This window comes from Balaenoptera musculus, chromosome 4 (genome assembly GCF_009873245.2).
Source record: "Balaenoptera musculus isolate JJ_BM4_2016_0621 chromosome 4, mBalMus1.pri.v3, whole genome shotgun sequence".
Taxonomy (NCBI): domain Eukaryota; kingdom Metazoa; phylum Chordata; class Mammalia; order Artiodactyla; family Balaenopteridae; genus Balaenoptera; species Balaenoptera musculus.
In genome coordinates this window covers 74,525,674-74,541,207 of record NC_045788.1, presented here as the reverse complement: position 1 = coordinate 74,541,207, position 15,534 = coordinate 74,525,674, and the positions used below count along the sequence as shown (strand labels likewise).

Sequence of the window (15,534 nt, the reverse complement as noted above, 5' to 3'; positions counted from 1 at the left end):
AGCTGCTCAACATCACTGATTATTAGAGAAATGCAAATCAAAACTACAATGAGGTATCACCTCACACCAGTTAGAATGGGGATCATCAGAAAATCTACAAACAACAAATGTTGGAGAGGGTGTGGAGAAAAGGGAACCCTCTTGCACTGTTGGTGGGAATGTAAATTGATACAGCCACTATGGAGAATAATATGGAGGTTCCTTAATAAACTAAAAATAGAATTACCATATGACCCAGCAATCCCACTACTGAGCATATACCCAGAGAAAACCATAATTCAAAAAGACACATGCACCCCAATGTTCATTGCAGCACTATTTACAATAGCCAGGTCATGGAAGCAACCTAAATGCCCATCAACAGACGAATGGATAAAGAAGATGTGGTACATATATACAAAGGAATATTATTCAGCCATAGAAAGGAACTAAATTGGGTCATTTGTAGAGACGTGGATGGATCTAGAGACTGTCATACAGAGTGAAGTAAGTCAGAAAGAGAAAAGCAAATATCGCATATTAATGCATATATGTGGAACCTAGAAAAATGGTACAGATGAACCAGTTTACAGGGCAGAAATAGAGACACAGATGTAGAGAACAAACATATGGACACCAAGGGGGGAAACTGGAGGGGGGGGGGTGGTGGTGGTGGGATGAATTGGGAGATTTTGATTGACATATATACACTAATATGTATAAAATAGATAACTAATAAGAACCTGCTGTATAAAAAATAAATAAAATTCCAAAAAGAGAAAAAAATTGGTCTTCAGACCTCCCAGACTCTCAGATCTCCCAGCACTAGTCCCTACCCATTGTTTTATATCCACCGTTGAGGCTCACACAGGGAGGCATGGGGTTGCCATAAGATGACCATTTATAGGCCTAGAGATCTCTATTCGGCATGCATTCGGAGGAAATCTAGGACTATAGCAAGGTCATGTTGGAAGATACTTAGAAAAATTGTGGACAATCATTCTTAGGATTGAGGAGCCTGGAGTGAACCAGAAGTAGAATAAGTGACATCTGAAACAGTAAGCTGTCACTTTCTGCAGAAAGTCAAGAGTAGGTCTCTTGATGAGCTGTAAAATCTCAGATTTGTGCTTTGAGAGAGACAGAGGGGTGTGTGTTCCTCCCTGTGCACAGAGAGAGCAGTAATCAACCATACAGAGTCTGGATCATTCCCAGAAAGGGCCCAGGAAGCCAGAAGTCAGCTTCAAAGTGTGTGTGTGTGTGTGTGTGTGTGTGTGATTGGACCTGGGCACACCTGACCCAGAGGAGAACTGATCCCAAGGAGGGATGGGGCGGTGAGAAGCATCAGAATATAATACCAAATCATTTCACCAGACACTAAGTGCTTGCTATGAGCAAGACATCATAAGAATCTCTCTAATCAGCGCTGCAACTTGGGGCCCTGAGATCAGCTGTACCAAGTTCTAATTCTTTCATTATCCAAAAAAGAATCAAGTGATACAACCACTGAGAGAAAAAAAAGGACTTTAAAAAACTTCTTCCCGCCATTCGCCCCACGGTGGGCGGTTGCCACAGCTGGTTTAGGGCCCCGACCATTGGGGCCCCCTGTCAGGAGGAGTCAGCCTCCGGGCTGGGGAGAAGCCGCTGCCACCTCGGGCGGCCGACGTGGTGCCCTGGGACAGTGCACTTCCTGGCCTCGGTTCCTGGCCGAGTTCGGTCTCCGGGGTTCAGGCCCAGCTCCCCTTCCTGGTCTCTCTTCTCTCGCTGGGCCAGTTTATCAGAAGACTGTTTTCCAGGGCTAGAAATTGGACTTCTGATGATGTTTGACCCAGTGGAAGCAATAGCAGGCAACGTGATTTCAAAGCTGGGCTCAGCTTTTGTTTCTTCCCTCTTGTAATCACAAAACCCATTTTGGACCAGGAATTCCAATCATGTCTGTGATGGTGGTGAGAAAGAAGGTGACACGGAAATGGGAGAAACTCCTAGGCAGGAACACCTTCTGTTGTGATGGCCGCGTGATGATGGCCTGGCAAAAGGGCATCTTCTATTTGACCCTCTTCCTCATCCTGGGGACACGTACGTACACTCTTCTTCGCCTTCGAATGCCGCTACCTGGCTGTCCAGCTGTCTCCTGCCATCCCTGTGTTTGCTGCCATGCTCTTCCTTTTCTCCATGGCTACACTGTTGAGGACCAGCTTCAGTGATCCTGGAGTGATCCCTCGGGCCCTACCAGATGAAGCAACTTTCATAGAAATGGAGATAGAAGGAAAAGGACTTCCCTGGTGGCACAGTGGTTAAGAATCCGCCTGCCAATGCAGGGGACACGGGTTCAAGCCCTGGTCTGGGAAGATCCCACATGCCGTGGAGCAACTAAGCCCGTGCGCCACAACTACTGAGCCTGCGCTCTAGAGCCCGCAAGCCACAACTACTGAAGCCCACGCGACTAGAACCCATGCTCTGCAACAAGAGAAGCCACTGCAATGAGAAGCCCATGTACCGCCACAAAGAGTAGCCCCTGCTCGCTGCAACTAGAGAAAGCCTGCACACAGCAACGAAGACCCAATGCAGCCAAAAATAAATAAATAAATAAATAAAAATTTATTAAAAAAAAAAAAAGAGTAGAAGGAAATATACCAAAATGCATAAATATCCCTGAGTTGAGAGACCGTCAGTGATTTTTTTGTCTTCTATTCATATTTTCTGTTTTTTCCAAATTTTTTTACAATAAGCGTATATTACTCTTATTTTTAAATAATTGTTTTTCTGATTCTAAATATTACCAGTCTTTTTTCATGCATATATTTTACTTTTGCAAGGTAAAATCCTTTATACAAGCTTCTTTTTAGCATACATTTTCATTTTTTGGTACGTTGTGAATATCTTCCTGTCATCATTTAAAATGTGTACATCATTTGAAATGGCTGCATAATATTCCATCCCATGCATGTATCATAATGTACTTAACCAACCTCCTATTATGATATTGAGGTTATTTTCAGTCTTTCACTATTAAAAGGGACTTCTGTGACAAAAACAAAAACAAAAAACCACAACAACAAAAAAAACTTCTTCCCTCTCTGATTTGTGGCTGTGTGTTTTTAAGACTCAGGATATATTTTTCCTGTCCAATTGTTTTCTGATACTCCTTTCTGACTTTTAAAGAAATAGAGAAGCTTGAAAACATAGCCAGCCTACTTAGAAAACGTTCACAGCCATGTGGGTTCTGCAGAACAATCCAGAAAATCCAAAACATGAACCAAGTTCTGTTTTTAGGAATGATCACCTCAAAAGGGAGTCTAAAAAGCAAAATGGGCTTCAGAATTCTAATTTAACATTTCCTATCATGATTTGTTCGTGATGGGATTAGGAGGTGACAGTGGAAGGTATAGGGCAGTGAGAAAGGGGTACTTGATACAAGCTTTCTTTATCAGTTGAAAGATGACCAGACATCTATGGTATAATTTTGCAGTGGGGCTAGGAAAGAAATGCCATCCATAATTCATTCATTTAAAGAACCTGCTAGCATACTCTCAATTCAGGAGACAAGACATGACACTTACAGAACAGTTCAAGAAATGATGGAGCGGCCGTGTTCTTAAGTGACAAAAAGCTGTAGTATAAATGACTAGAGCACTAGCCTCTGAGTTAAGAGCCCAGAGATCTAGACCCAGGATAGCCACCATCTTTTGTGGTCTAAGACCAGTCCCAGCTTCCCTCAGCCTGAGTGTCCTCCTCTGTCCAAAGAGAGGTTTGAGTGTTAGAGAAATTCTGAGGATCCTTCCAATTCCAACATTTGGACAGTAAATAAAGAGCTTGGGGATTCAGAGGAGAGAGCACTGGTATGGAGTCTAAGAAATGCCTTCTGAGGTGAGACTGAGGTCTATCTGCCTGCCATGCCCCCCCTGCTGGGGGAGTCCCTCCTGTCAGGACACTGAGCTCACAGGTAAGGGGTTGCCTCCAAACTCCCCTTTCAGTAACTCCTTAAGAATGGAAGGAGTGCCACAGTTTCCCCAAGTGACTCTGTGGGACCAGCTCTCCATCATACTTGCAGGGTCCCATATTCTGGAAAGGAAACAGAAGGGGAACTAACTTGTTGAAACTGACTATGTGCCAGGCACTTTGCACAGGGAATCTTTCCAAAGGTATCTCATTTGCTCCTCCCAGGGTTCTGGGAAGGTTGATGAGATTATCCCAGTTATAGAGATGAGGCAACAAAAGTTCAGAGAGGTTAAATGCCTACCCAGTCACACAGCAATAATGTGCCAAGGCAGGGATCCAAGCACAGATTTACACCTCACTGTTATTGTTTTTATCCAGTCATCCCGACTCATGAACTCCCTGTTGTCCCCTAAATCAAACCTGATGCCCTTCAGCAATGCATAGACCTTCAGCAGTCTGCTGTACCTCCAGCTTCCAGCCTCTGCGTTGGGGCCCAGCCTCTCTGCCTGCTGCTTGCACCGTGCCTCCCATTAAGCTGCCTGCTGGCCTTCTGGCTACCCATCACATGTGCACCTTGCTCACCGCCAAGATCAAAACTCACCACTTTTAGGAGGTCTTCTCTGAATTCACATATCTAAATATATATAGTATGTTTTTCCACAAAGGACCTGACAAAGTTTATAAAGATAGATGCAATAGTAAAACCATAAAATATAAATACATTAAAGCTGCTTTTTCTGCATGGTTCTGTTCACCTTAGAGCAGTGGTCCCCAGCGTTTTTGGCACCAGGCACCAGTTTCATGGAAGACAATTTTTCCACCGATGGGGCGGGGATGGTTCAGACGGTAATTCGAGCCATGGGGAGCCATGGGGAGCAACGGGGAGCGATGGGGAGTGATGGGGAGCAGCAGATGAAGCTTTGCTCGCTTGCCGCTCACCTTCTGCTGTGCCGCCCCCGGGGGTTGGGGACCCCTGCCTTAGAGCATTCTTTCCTCAGCCTGTAGCACTCGTGTATCAATACGTTTCAGAGAAGGCCAAGATGGAATCACTAACTTCTTGAGAATCCTCTGCCTCTTTGGGTTCCCAAATAGCATGCAACCCTGGTCACTGCATGTTGATAAGCTCACTGCATGCTTGTTCTTACTGTAGAAAGAGCTCACGACAGGCCCTTCAGTAGCCAGGTGCATGACTGGGGTCTTCCTGTCTGCCTCATTCCCCCCTATGAGGGAAGAGATGGCCGTGAGCCATTCATTCTCCTCCTGACCCCATGGAATGCACATTCCAGGGATTGACCAGGTGTGGTTTGTAGCCAAGGCATCAAACCAAACAAACAGAACCAGGTAATGCCCTGGACTATATGTGCAAGTTGCTGAGTAGCCAATCACAGGCAGCATCTTGCTATCCCCAGGTTACACCCTGCCCACCCAGGCCAGGGTCAATGTGACATCAGAGGCAGGGCCCTCCGTGGTGCTCAGACTAATCATCTCTTCTTGATCTGTGAGTAGCCATCCTAGGGCCTCAGTGCCACATGGGGTACGCAAGAGAACACAGAAGTTAGGCAAACACAACCTGCTTCCAAAGTACCCCATCGGTCCACAGCAAACTTACCTTAATTTACCAATTACAGTCTGTCCGTAATCAGTATTGTTAAATGCATTTTTAAACTGTGGAGAAGAAGAACAGAATTAAGAACAACTACAAAGAGGGAGGACAAGTGATATTACATCTAGGTTTTAACATAAATCCATTTCTAAACTCATTATGTAACTATAACACAACAAATTATTTATTCTTTCCGTGCGCTCTAATACCTTTCAGTAATTTTTGCTCTAACATAGGAAGCTATATTTCCAAGCTAACATTTTTCCCTTCAAAACTAAATTTTGAGAAACACTGGCTGGACACCCTCTCTAAGACCTTCCAGGTCTGACATCTGTGGTTCCAGAATAGAGATCTCCATCTCTTTCATGTCGACACACTCACAATAGTCAAAATGAAATGAAGCTGTTGTTCATTTTGACATTTTTGACAATGGGAAAAAGAAGTAACATATTAATTCAGATGGAGTTCCTCTTCCAGACATGAAAAAAGCCAGACTAGTATGCAAATTTGATTGTAAAAAGGAAAAAAAAATCATCATCTTTAATTTTTTTTTCTCTTCAATTCTATGGAAGTAATTTATTTTAAAACAGCATTACATTTCTCTGTCCACTTAAAAATATTTAAGAATATTTCTGTATGAATGAGTATGGCATGGCTGGAGGTAGCTTCTAAAGGCCCTCTGCTGTGCCAGATGTTACCCCTCTAGGTGCAGGATCACGGTGAGGACCCAGGGCCCCAGAGGAGGAGCCTGGGCAACCAGGAAGCAGTGGCCCCCAGGAGTTTGGAAAAACTACTGTTTACAAACCAATAAGCATGCATTTCACTACTTGAACCACCGGTATAGCTGTACCAGCATGTACCACCCGAACACCAGTCTACACTCTACAAGTCAGTGTTAGAATAAAGAATATTTATAGAGGAAGGATGTTTGGAAAATACTTACAAATGTAGTAATTTTAAGGTATAATTCCTGATAAGCCACAGAATTTTCGTCTTCCAAGCTGGATGTAGATGATATTTTGACTGTAATTGTACCAGGGAATATCTTTCCTGAAATTCAAGCAGAATCTCTCTGTGATATTTAATGTAAAGATGGTCATTTCCATTTTGTTTAAAACATAGTTTATTTTTTAAAATTCTAAACGTATGATGATACTACAGGAAATCTGGAAATATGAAAAACATTACCCCAAACCTGACCTAACCTACCACAACTATTCTCATTTTGGTATATTTCTCCCAGCTCTGTGTGTGTGTGTGTGTGTGTGTGTGTGTGTGTGTGTGTGTGTGTGTGTGTGTGTGTGCTTAATTTACATCGTTATAATTCCAAGTTTGTATCATGAGTCTTCTTTACTTATTATTAATAGTAAACATTTTTCCAAATCATTACTTAGTCTTCATAATTAACTTAAATGCTACATAATATTCTGTGAAATACATCTTTCCTTCATTGATGCAGTCATTTTTTCGTTTTCAGTGTTTTAATTATTTAAGAGGGAAAAAAAACAGTTGCAATGAACATCTTCATGCACAAAACTTTCTACATATGGAGTCATTTACTTAGAGTGGATCCCCAGAAATGAGAGTATTAGTGCTAAAAACAGGAACATTCTTTTGGCTTTGGGGATATCTCTAATTTCTGTGGCCAACACAATGCATTCATTTCCTGTACAGTTGGTCTATTCTGGCAAGGAGGGATATTTCTCATTCATAAAACAGACAAAAACATGTAACTCAGGAAACAGCCTTGGAATTTCATAGCACCCAGCTGATATAACCAAAAAAGTATAGGGTCGATTTGCTCTTAAAGTTCATTTCCAGAGCTGAGAGGCTCTCAAGTCTCCAAAAATAGGGTTTGCTGTTATAAAACAAGCAAATCCTATGACAGAGAACTGAACCAAGGTCAGAGACCAGGTTCCTGGTTTGTCTGACTCTGTGGTTTTAGGAAATAACCTTATTCTGCATCAGTGTCCCCATGTAACAGCACCACTTTGTATTTATGCAGCCTGTGTACTTTTCCAGGGACTCCGACATCTATCATTCTCATTTTGACCCCATGGCACCATTCCCTTGAACAGTTTAAGTGAAGGGACCCATCTACTCCCGTACCTCTAGGACTAGCTCACAAATCTGAATTGGTCTATTTCCTCTCCCACTAGGTTCCATTGAGATAAAGACAGGAACCTTTTTTCTACTTGGCTGGCCTTTGTTGCCTCTAAATTTTCCTCTAACTTTAGTATTATGGAAGCTCTTTTTGCCATTATTTTAAGTTTTCTATTCCACTCAGGTCTGAGGTACAGCTCTCCATGATTCATCCTTTGTAACTCACCTTTATTGCATGTAGAAGAGTTATAGTAATACCCTTCTGAACACAGGCAAAAACGTCTATCATGCAGATTAACACATGAAGAACCACCCTCACAGGGATCCACTTGGCAAGGTTTGCTGGGACCTGAGATACAGTAGAAAGAGATTAAAAATCCATAGGATGACAACAAAAAACACCAAGAAACATACTTTTAAATCTCCTGGGCACTTTCTATTCCTTGGCTGTGTTACTCCATGGCACACCCTTAGAACAGCTGAAACAAATACATAACAAATACATATTTTCTTATGTTTCTAGGAAGTTTGTTGCTAAAATTCTGGAGCCAAGCACCTGTCAACAGTAAAGGTCAGAGGTTGGTGGGTAAGAGTCTGCTCAGAGAGAGACAGCAGTCTTCTAACTCCAAGGAGTAAAGAAATACTTTGGACCTCAAGGATCTTCCAGAACCTTGATGTCTGGTTCTCTAACACTAGGTAGAGCTCTCCAAAACCATTTTAGAGAAAGCATCATATTTGTTTTTGGAAGATATGAATAATTGACTTATAGGGAAGACCATGCCAAAAGCTCCACAAAGAAACTAGATATTCTGGTTAGCATACATGGTATACAGACCCACGAGGAAAGGCAAGGGAGAGTAAGGGAACAATGTGGATTAACTCATTGAAAATTCTAAGAGGAAGTGATGAAGGGCCACTCTACTCTCTGGCTTTCTGAGTGGATGACCTGAATAAATGGAGAGAAGAATATTACAATGGTTTCTATACCACTGGCCAGGACTCCTAGAGCAGGCAGGGTGCAGCATCTTTCTTATCTTTGGAGAACTGATGGGATCCAAGAAGGGAAGTTAGGTCAGTGGCCAAATGGTGATCTTGGCTAGCCATTTCCTTTATCTCTGTCAAATGAAATGATCCTGAGCTTTGATTTCAGAATAGATCAAGTAACTGACAACCTTCAGAACTGTCTTAAGATTCTAATAATCCTGTAGGTGCAAATTGTTGCTTAAAAAAAAAAAAGAGACTACGTACGAGGTACAATGTGCATAACATGGTCTCTTTTTTTTGAAGTATAGTTGATTTACAATATTACATTAGTTTCAAGTATACAGTACAGTGGTTCAGTATTTTTGGAGATTATACTACATTATAAGTTATTACAAGATCATGGCTATAATTCCCTGTGCTATATAATATATCATTGTTGCTTATCTATTTTATACATAGTAGTTTGTATCTGTTAATCCCATACCCCTAATTTGTCCCTCTCCCCTTTGGTAACCATAAGTTTGTTTTCTCTATCTGTGAGTCGGTTTTTGTTTTGCATACACACTCATTTGTATTATTTTTTAGATTCCACATATAAGTGATATCATACAGTATTTGTCTTTCTCTGACTTATTTCACTAAGCGTAATATTCTCTAGGTCCGTCCACAATGCTGCAAAAGGCAGAATTTCATTCTTTTTATGGCTGAGTAATATTCTATCATGGGCATGTATCTTTTCAAATTGATGTTTTCGTTTCTCTGGATATATACCCGGGAATGGAATTGCTGGATCATGTGGTAAAAATTGAAAATAGAACTACCATATGATCCAGCAATTCCATTCCTGGGTATATAGCCAGAAATAACATGCTCTCTCTTATGATAAAAAAAAAAAGGTGGGGGGACTTTCCTGGTGGCACAGTGGTTAAGAATCCGCCTGCCAATGCAGGGGACACGGGTTCGAGCCCTGGTCTGGGAAGATTCCACATGCCGCAGATCAACTAAGCCCGTGCGCCATAACTACTGAGCCTGTGCTCTAGAGCCCGCGAGCCACAACTACTGAGCCCGCATGCCACAACTACTGAAGCCCACGCGCCTAGAGCCCATGCTCCGCAACAAGAGAAGCCACCGCAATGAGAAGCCCGCGCACCGTAACGAAGAGTAGCCCCTGCTCACCGCAACTAGAGAAAAGCCTGCATGCAGCAACGAAGACCCAATGCAGCCAAAGCTAACTAACTAACTAAATAAATATTTTTTAAAAAGGAGGGAATACATAGAAACATATAAGTCTATGTGTTTGTATTTGCACAAACACAAAAAACTGGCCACAGAAGTTGCCTCTGGCGAAGAAAACTGGGGGTCTGGGTCCTAGGGGTCTAGGATAGGAGGGATATTTAGTTTTTACTGCATATACTTTTGCCCCATTTAAGCTTCTTTTTCCATAACTATGGGCCTAATTGACTTTTATAAAAAATAAATAAAACAGTACTGGTGAGGAGCTCTGATACCGGTTGGGAGTGTAAAATGGTGCAGGCACTTTAGAAGACAGGCAGGCAGTTTCCTACAGAACTAAACATACTCTTAACTATATGACCCCACAAGTGCACGCTTTAGTATTTACTCAGTGTAAATGCTAAGTAATCACTTATTATTTATCAACTTATATCCACTCAAAACCCTACAAACGAATACTTATAGCCGTTTTCTTCATGACTGCCAAAACCTGGAAGCAACCAACATGTCCTTCAGTAGGTGAGTGGATAAACAAACTGGTACAGCCAGACAATGGAATATTATTCAGTGTTCAAGCCTTGAAAATCGACATGGAGGAATCTTAAATGCATATTACTAAATGAAAGAAGCCAATCTGAAAACGCTACATACTGTGTGATTCCAACTACATGACGTTCTGAAAAAGGCAAAACTATGGCAACAGTAAAAAGATCAGGGGTTGCCAGGGGTTAGCAGGTAGGAAGGGATGAATGGGCAGAGTACAGTAGATTGTTAGGAAGGTGAAAATAGTCTATGATACCATAATGATGGATACATGTCATTATACGTTTGTCCAAACCTACAGAATATACAACAGAATATACAACACCAACATACAATACAAACCTACAGAATATACAACACCTAATGTAAACTGGACTTGGGGTGATTATTATGTGTCAATGTAGATTCATCAATTGTCACAAATGTACCCTCTGGTGAGGAAAGTTGATAATAAGGGAGGCTATGCAGCTGTGGGGGTAGGGAAATATGCGAACTCTACCTTCCTTTTGATTTTGCTGTGAATCTAAAACTGCTCTAAAAACAAAGTCTATTGAAAATAAAATTTTTAAGAGTGAAAAAAACAGTCTACATGGGACACAGGAGGCATAGTGCAGTACCTCATGAACAACAGTAAGGGTCACCTCTCTGAGAAGGTGTAAACGAATATTCTAAGTAAAGTAAATGGCTTTTTAAAAAGCCTCAGCCACATTGCAAGGATGATTTGGCAAATCCTAGGGAAGAAATTGAGTGCAGCTCCATTCTGGATATACTGGTCAGATAACTCCTGGTGTGCTTTCTCCCTGGCAATAGAGGACAGACTTGTTAGTTTTTCTGTGTGCCAGGAATAAAATCACAGGATGTTACAGTGGGAAAAGGATTTTGGTGGCTATTTAGTTCAATCACATCTTATTACCAGTGAGTATGTTGAAGCCAAGAGAGAAGTGATTTGGCCCATGCCCCATAGTTAGTGTAGGGTCAGAGCACAAGAAGACTGCCTTACTCTGAGAGAGTGTCTGGGGAAGCAGAGATAGCTTAGAAAAGCTCCCTTTCCTGACTGCAGGAGAACTGATTGTGTAGCTGTGTCCCTCTTGACCTAGCCTTCAGAAGGGCCCCTGCAAACATGAAAGAAGATTGGGAACCAGGTTTTGATACAGGCTCTGGCTCCATTTGCTTAATCATCCATTTCTTAGATCTATTGCAGAACACTGGGGAAGCCAAAAGAAGTAAATATAGGGAAACATCAACTTGCTCTTTGACCCTGGGCAAGTTGCTGCCCTCACTGGACCTCAGTTTCCCTAACTGAGAATAACAGGGTTTATCTAGACCCTTTAAGCCTAGGTTTGAGTATTCTTTAAGACCAGGGGTTGGCAAACTATGACTTGTGAGCCAATTCTGGCCAGTCCTCTGTTTTTATAAATAAAGTTTGATTGATTCACAATCAGGCACATTCATTTGTATATTGTCCATGGCTGCTTTGATGCTAATATGGCAGAGTGGAGTAGTTGTAAGAGAGACCTTATCATGGCCCACAAAACCTGAAACATTTATTAGTTTGCCTTCACTGATAAAGTTTACTGACCCCTGCTCTAAACTTTGGGAAATGAGGCAAGTGCTTTCTGTTTCAATAACTTGAGCCTGAGGTCAATCATCATCTCTTAGATAGTATCCCCAAACATCTGTCCTTTGGACCATGGCTCTGATCATGTCTAGGACGGTTTGAGTACTGCTGTTGTTTGGCTTTTTAATCTCTCAGGCTCAAATTCCATGAATTAACTCAAATTCTAAATTGTAATCAGCTACCTTTGTAATGTCATATTTTTCCATAACATTTGATGAGGAATCAGGGTAGAAGTGACTCTTTCCTTCAGTAGACCAGGGATCTAGACCAGTGGGGCTGGAGAATCAGTGCTTATTTGCACCTGACCTCAGAGAAGCTGAAACTATTTGCAAAAATCTACTAGGGAGAGGGAAGCTGGAAAAGTAGCTTTTATAAAGTCCAAGTTCATAAAAATATTCCACATCTGGCAAATAACTTGAGAAAAGGAGAATGGAACTGCAGGTAATCTTTTAGCATGTCTGCCATTACTATTAGCCTGTGCGACCCAGACTTTTTAATTCCAGGGGTTCATATCCAAGGACACCTTGGGTCTCTTTATATGCACTTCCCTATGCTGGTAGAACAAACTTACCTACCATCCTCCACAATACTGTGACTCCTCAGTGAGAAGCTTTGAGGGAATTGCTCTTACCTGGGGTACTTGTGGAGGGAGTAGGGGTACTCGTTTTGGTGGTAGGAGTAGTAGTGTCTGTGGTAGAAGTAGGAGCACTCGTGGTGGTGGTGGGAGTAGCAGTTTCTGTGGTAGAAGTAGGAGCGCTCGTGGTGGTGGTAGGAGTAGTAGTTACTGTGGTAGAAGTAGGAGAGCTCGTGGTGGTGGTAGGAGTAGTAGTTACTGTGGTAGAAGTAGGAGAGCTCGTGGTGGTGGTAGGAGTAGTAGTTACTGTGGTAGAAGTAGTTGCGCTCGTGACGGTGGTAGGAGTAGCAGTGTCTGTGGTAGAAGTAGTTGCGCTCGTGGTGGTGGTAGGAGTAGTAGTTACTGTGGTAGAAGTAGTTGCGCTCGTGACGGTGGTAGGAGTAGCAGTGTCTGTGGTAGAAGTAGTTGCGCTCGTGGTGGTGGTAGGAGTAGTAGTTACTGTGGTAGAAGTAGTTGCGCTCGTGACGGTGGTAGGAGTAGTAGTGTCTGTGGTAGAAGTAGTTGCGCTTGTGGTGGCGGTAGGAGTAGCAGTGTCTGTGGTAGAAGTAAGATCGCTCGTGTTGATGGTAGAAGCTGTAGTAACACCTGTGGCAGAAGAGGCAGCTGAGGTTGAAACAGTTTGGTTCTCTGCCAGAGGAACAAAGATATTAAGTTTCAGAAGACATAACATTGAATATATAATGACAGTTGCTATTATTTAATACTAATTATAACCCAATCCGTTTTTTTTCTGAAAAATAAATGTAGTGGATTACATTAAAAATGAAAATACATGACTACTTTTTTTAAAAAAAACCCACAATAAATAAAATTAAAAATTAAACAGACAAAACTGGAAAAATGTTACTAGGGAGTTCCCTGGTGGCCTAGAGGTTAGGATTCCAGGCTTTCACTGCCGTGGCCCAGGTTCCATTCCTGGTCAGGGAATTGAGATCCCACAAGCCGTGAGACACGGCAAAAAAAAAAAAAAAAAGTTACTGAAAAATATGATGGTATCTGGCCTGTTAGCTCAACTTGTAGAAAAATATGATGAAGAGTTAATATTATTTATTGTATTATTATTAATTATAATATATTAATATAATTTATAATATGAAGTATTAATTATATATTAATATCAACATGTCATATTATTACAAGATGTAATATCATTTATGCCTGTAGTTGCAGAACTGTCAATCTGAGTTTAATAGTCCTCAGAGCAGTTCTCAGTGAGGGCAATTGAAAATGCCACCAGGTGGAGCTGTTTACTACCTCACATGGCCTCCTTTTGTCTTTTTACAGTTTATAGCAATTGCCCCAATTTTCCATTACATTGCTTATTAGCTGAGGGATGGTAGGGAAGGGGTTGTGTTTAAAGAATGATGAAATAAAAATACCTCATTAAGGTATTTAATGTATTAAACTTCTTCAAAATGTTTTCTAGTGATGTTTACCCATTCATAATTCTAGAGACATGAACTTTTTAAAGAATAAGATGAATATAGATGGTTTTTGCCCTAAGGGCTATGCTGATCATCAAAGCTGCCTTTTTTCAAATCTTAGGAACCCCTGGACACATGGGGTAGTGTACTCTTAGTGATCCTATAATCACTTTTCTAGAACCCTTAATTGTCTCTAAGAGCTCTGACAATGATAATCGGTTAAAAAAAATTATTAAAAGCAAAAGTTTTAGTGAGGAAGCTATTCGTAAACCTTTGGATATAGAAAACTGCTGAAGATGTTACCTAATTCCCCCTTGGGTCTGGAAGCCCCTGGATGACAGAATCTGGCTCTTCACCTTGAACAGGGCTGGGCTTAACCAGTCATTCATAGGCAAATGCTCTCCCAGGAGCAAGAAAATAGTTCACCAGCTGGCCATCTCGACAGCTGCTATCCCGTTCCTCCTACTACTCTGACTTATCAAGGGCTTACCCTGTGCCCAGCAGGCCTGTGGAATAGATATGAGCATCCACATTTGACAGGAATGCCCACCAATGCTCAGAGGGATTAAGGGATTTGCCCAGAGGTAAGCCTTGACCCCCATGAGTAAGGGGCAAAAAAGAACTCTTGATGCCACATTCAGGGATTAAACCAGGTCCCTGCTCTGCATTAGGACCCAAATGACACCCGGAGGTTAAAGAGAAGGAGATTCTAGGGCACTGAGCCCTTGGAACTACCAAGTTGTTCTTGTCTGGCCTCAGGATTCTCAGGGACAAATCTCTGGCTTGCTGAACCCCAAATCTTAGTCCAGAAGCCTCTTTTACTACTCTTCTATCTGCCTTCATCACAGACTGAAATGCCTTGTGTCTTTGAGCCCAGTTGGAGAGGAAACTTCATCCACAAAATAGTCCACCTAATGGGGCCGTGGGAATTAAGCTTAAGCCTGCTGATTCTATCCCAGAGACAACAAACATGATTAAAAGAATTAAAATTTTTTAAATGTTCCTTACCTGAGGTTAGAGAAAGCAGGAGGGCAAGAAGACTGAGGTGAGTGAAGGCTTTCATTTTAGCTGTTCTTGCTAGGTAATCCAGGGAGAAAATGATTTCCCTCCAGCTATCTTTCTTTTTAACTCTCTCTCAGGTTCAAAGTCCAGTAATTAACTGACGTCAAACCAGACAAAGGCAATTACTAGTTAGGGTTTGGTCATATAGCGTAGGTCCCTTCCGAGCTTTTGAGATAGAAGAGGCGAACCAGGAGTTACGGATTATTTTTGTCTCATAGTCCAAAATAACTCAGGACAGTCCAAACATCCTTGGGAGATTGGAGGGCAGAGGGGGGGTGTCAGTTAATCTCTTTATATTCCAAACATCCCCAAGCTACCACCTTTTAGGAGGTCACCATTCCTTTAAACACCCAGTAATATAGTCTGTGCTCTTCTCACTCCACTGGAGTGCAGGAAATCCATAGTTTCCTCCAGC

The 15,534-nt window shown here is 41.9% G+C and overlaps 1 protein-coding gene across 1 annotated transcript in view; it reads right to left on the bottom strand.

The window, feature by feature from the left end:
- MUC13 (mucin 13, cell surface associated) overlaps window positions 1–15,120 on the bottom strand; it is a 31,326-nt gene extending 16,206 nt beyond the window's left edge. The window contains exons 1-5 of the mRNA XM_036849676.1: window positions 15,066–15,120; window positions 12,631–13,218; window positions 7,848–7,970; window positions 6,462–6,568; window positions 5,525–5,580 (exon numbers count right to left, since the gene is read on the bottom strand). Of these exons, the coding sequence (XP_036705571.1) occupies window positions 5,525–5,580; window positions 6,462–6,568; window positions 7,848–7,970; window positions 12,631–13,218; window positions 15,066–15,120 (929 nt within the window). The remainder of the gene's footprint in view (window positions 1–5,524; window positions 5,581–6,461; window positions 6,569–7,847; window positions 7,971–12,630; window positions 13,219–15,065) is intronic.
- Window positions 15,121–15,534: the final 414 nt, after the last annotated feature.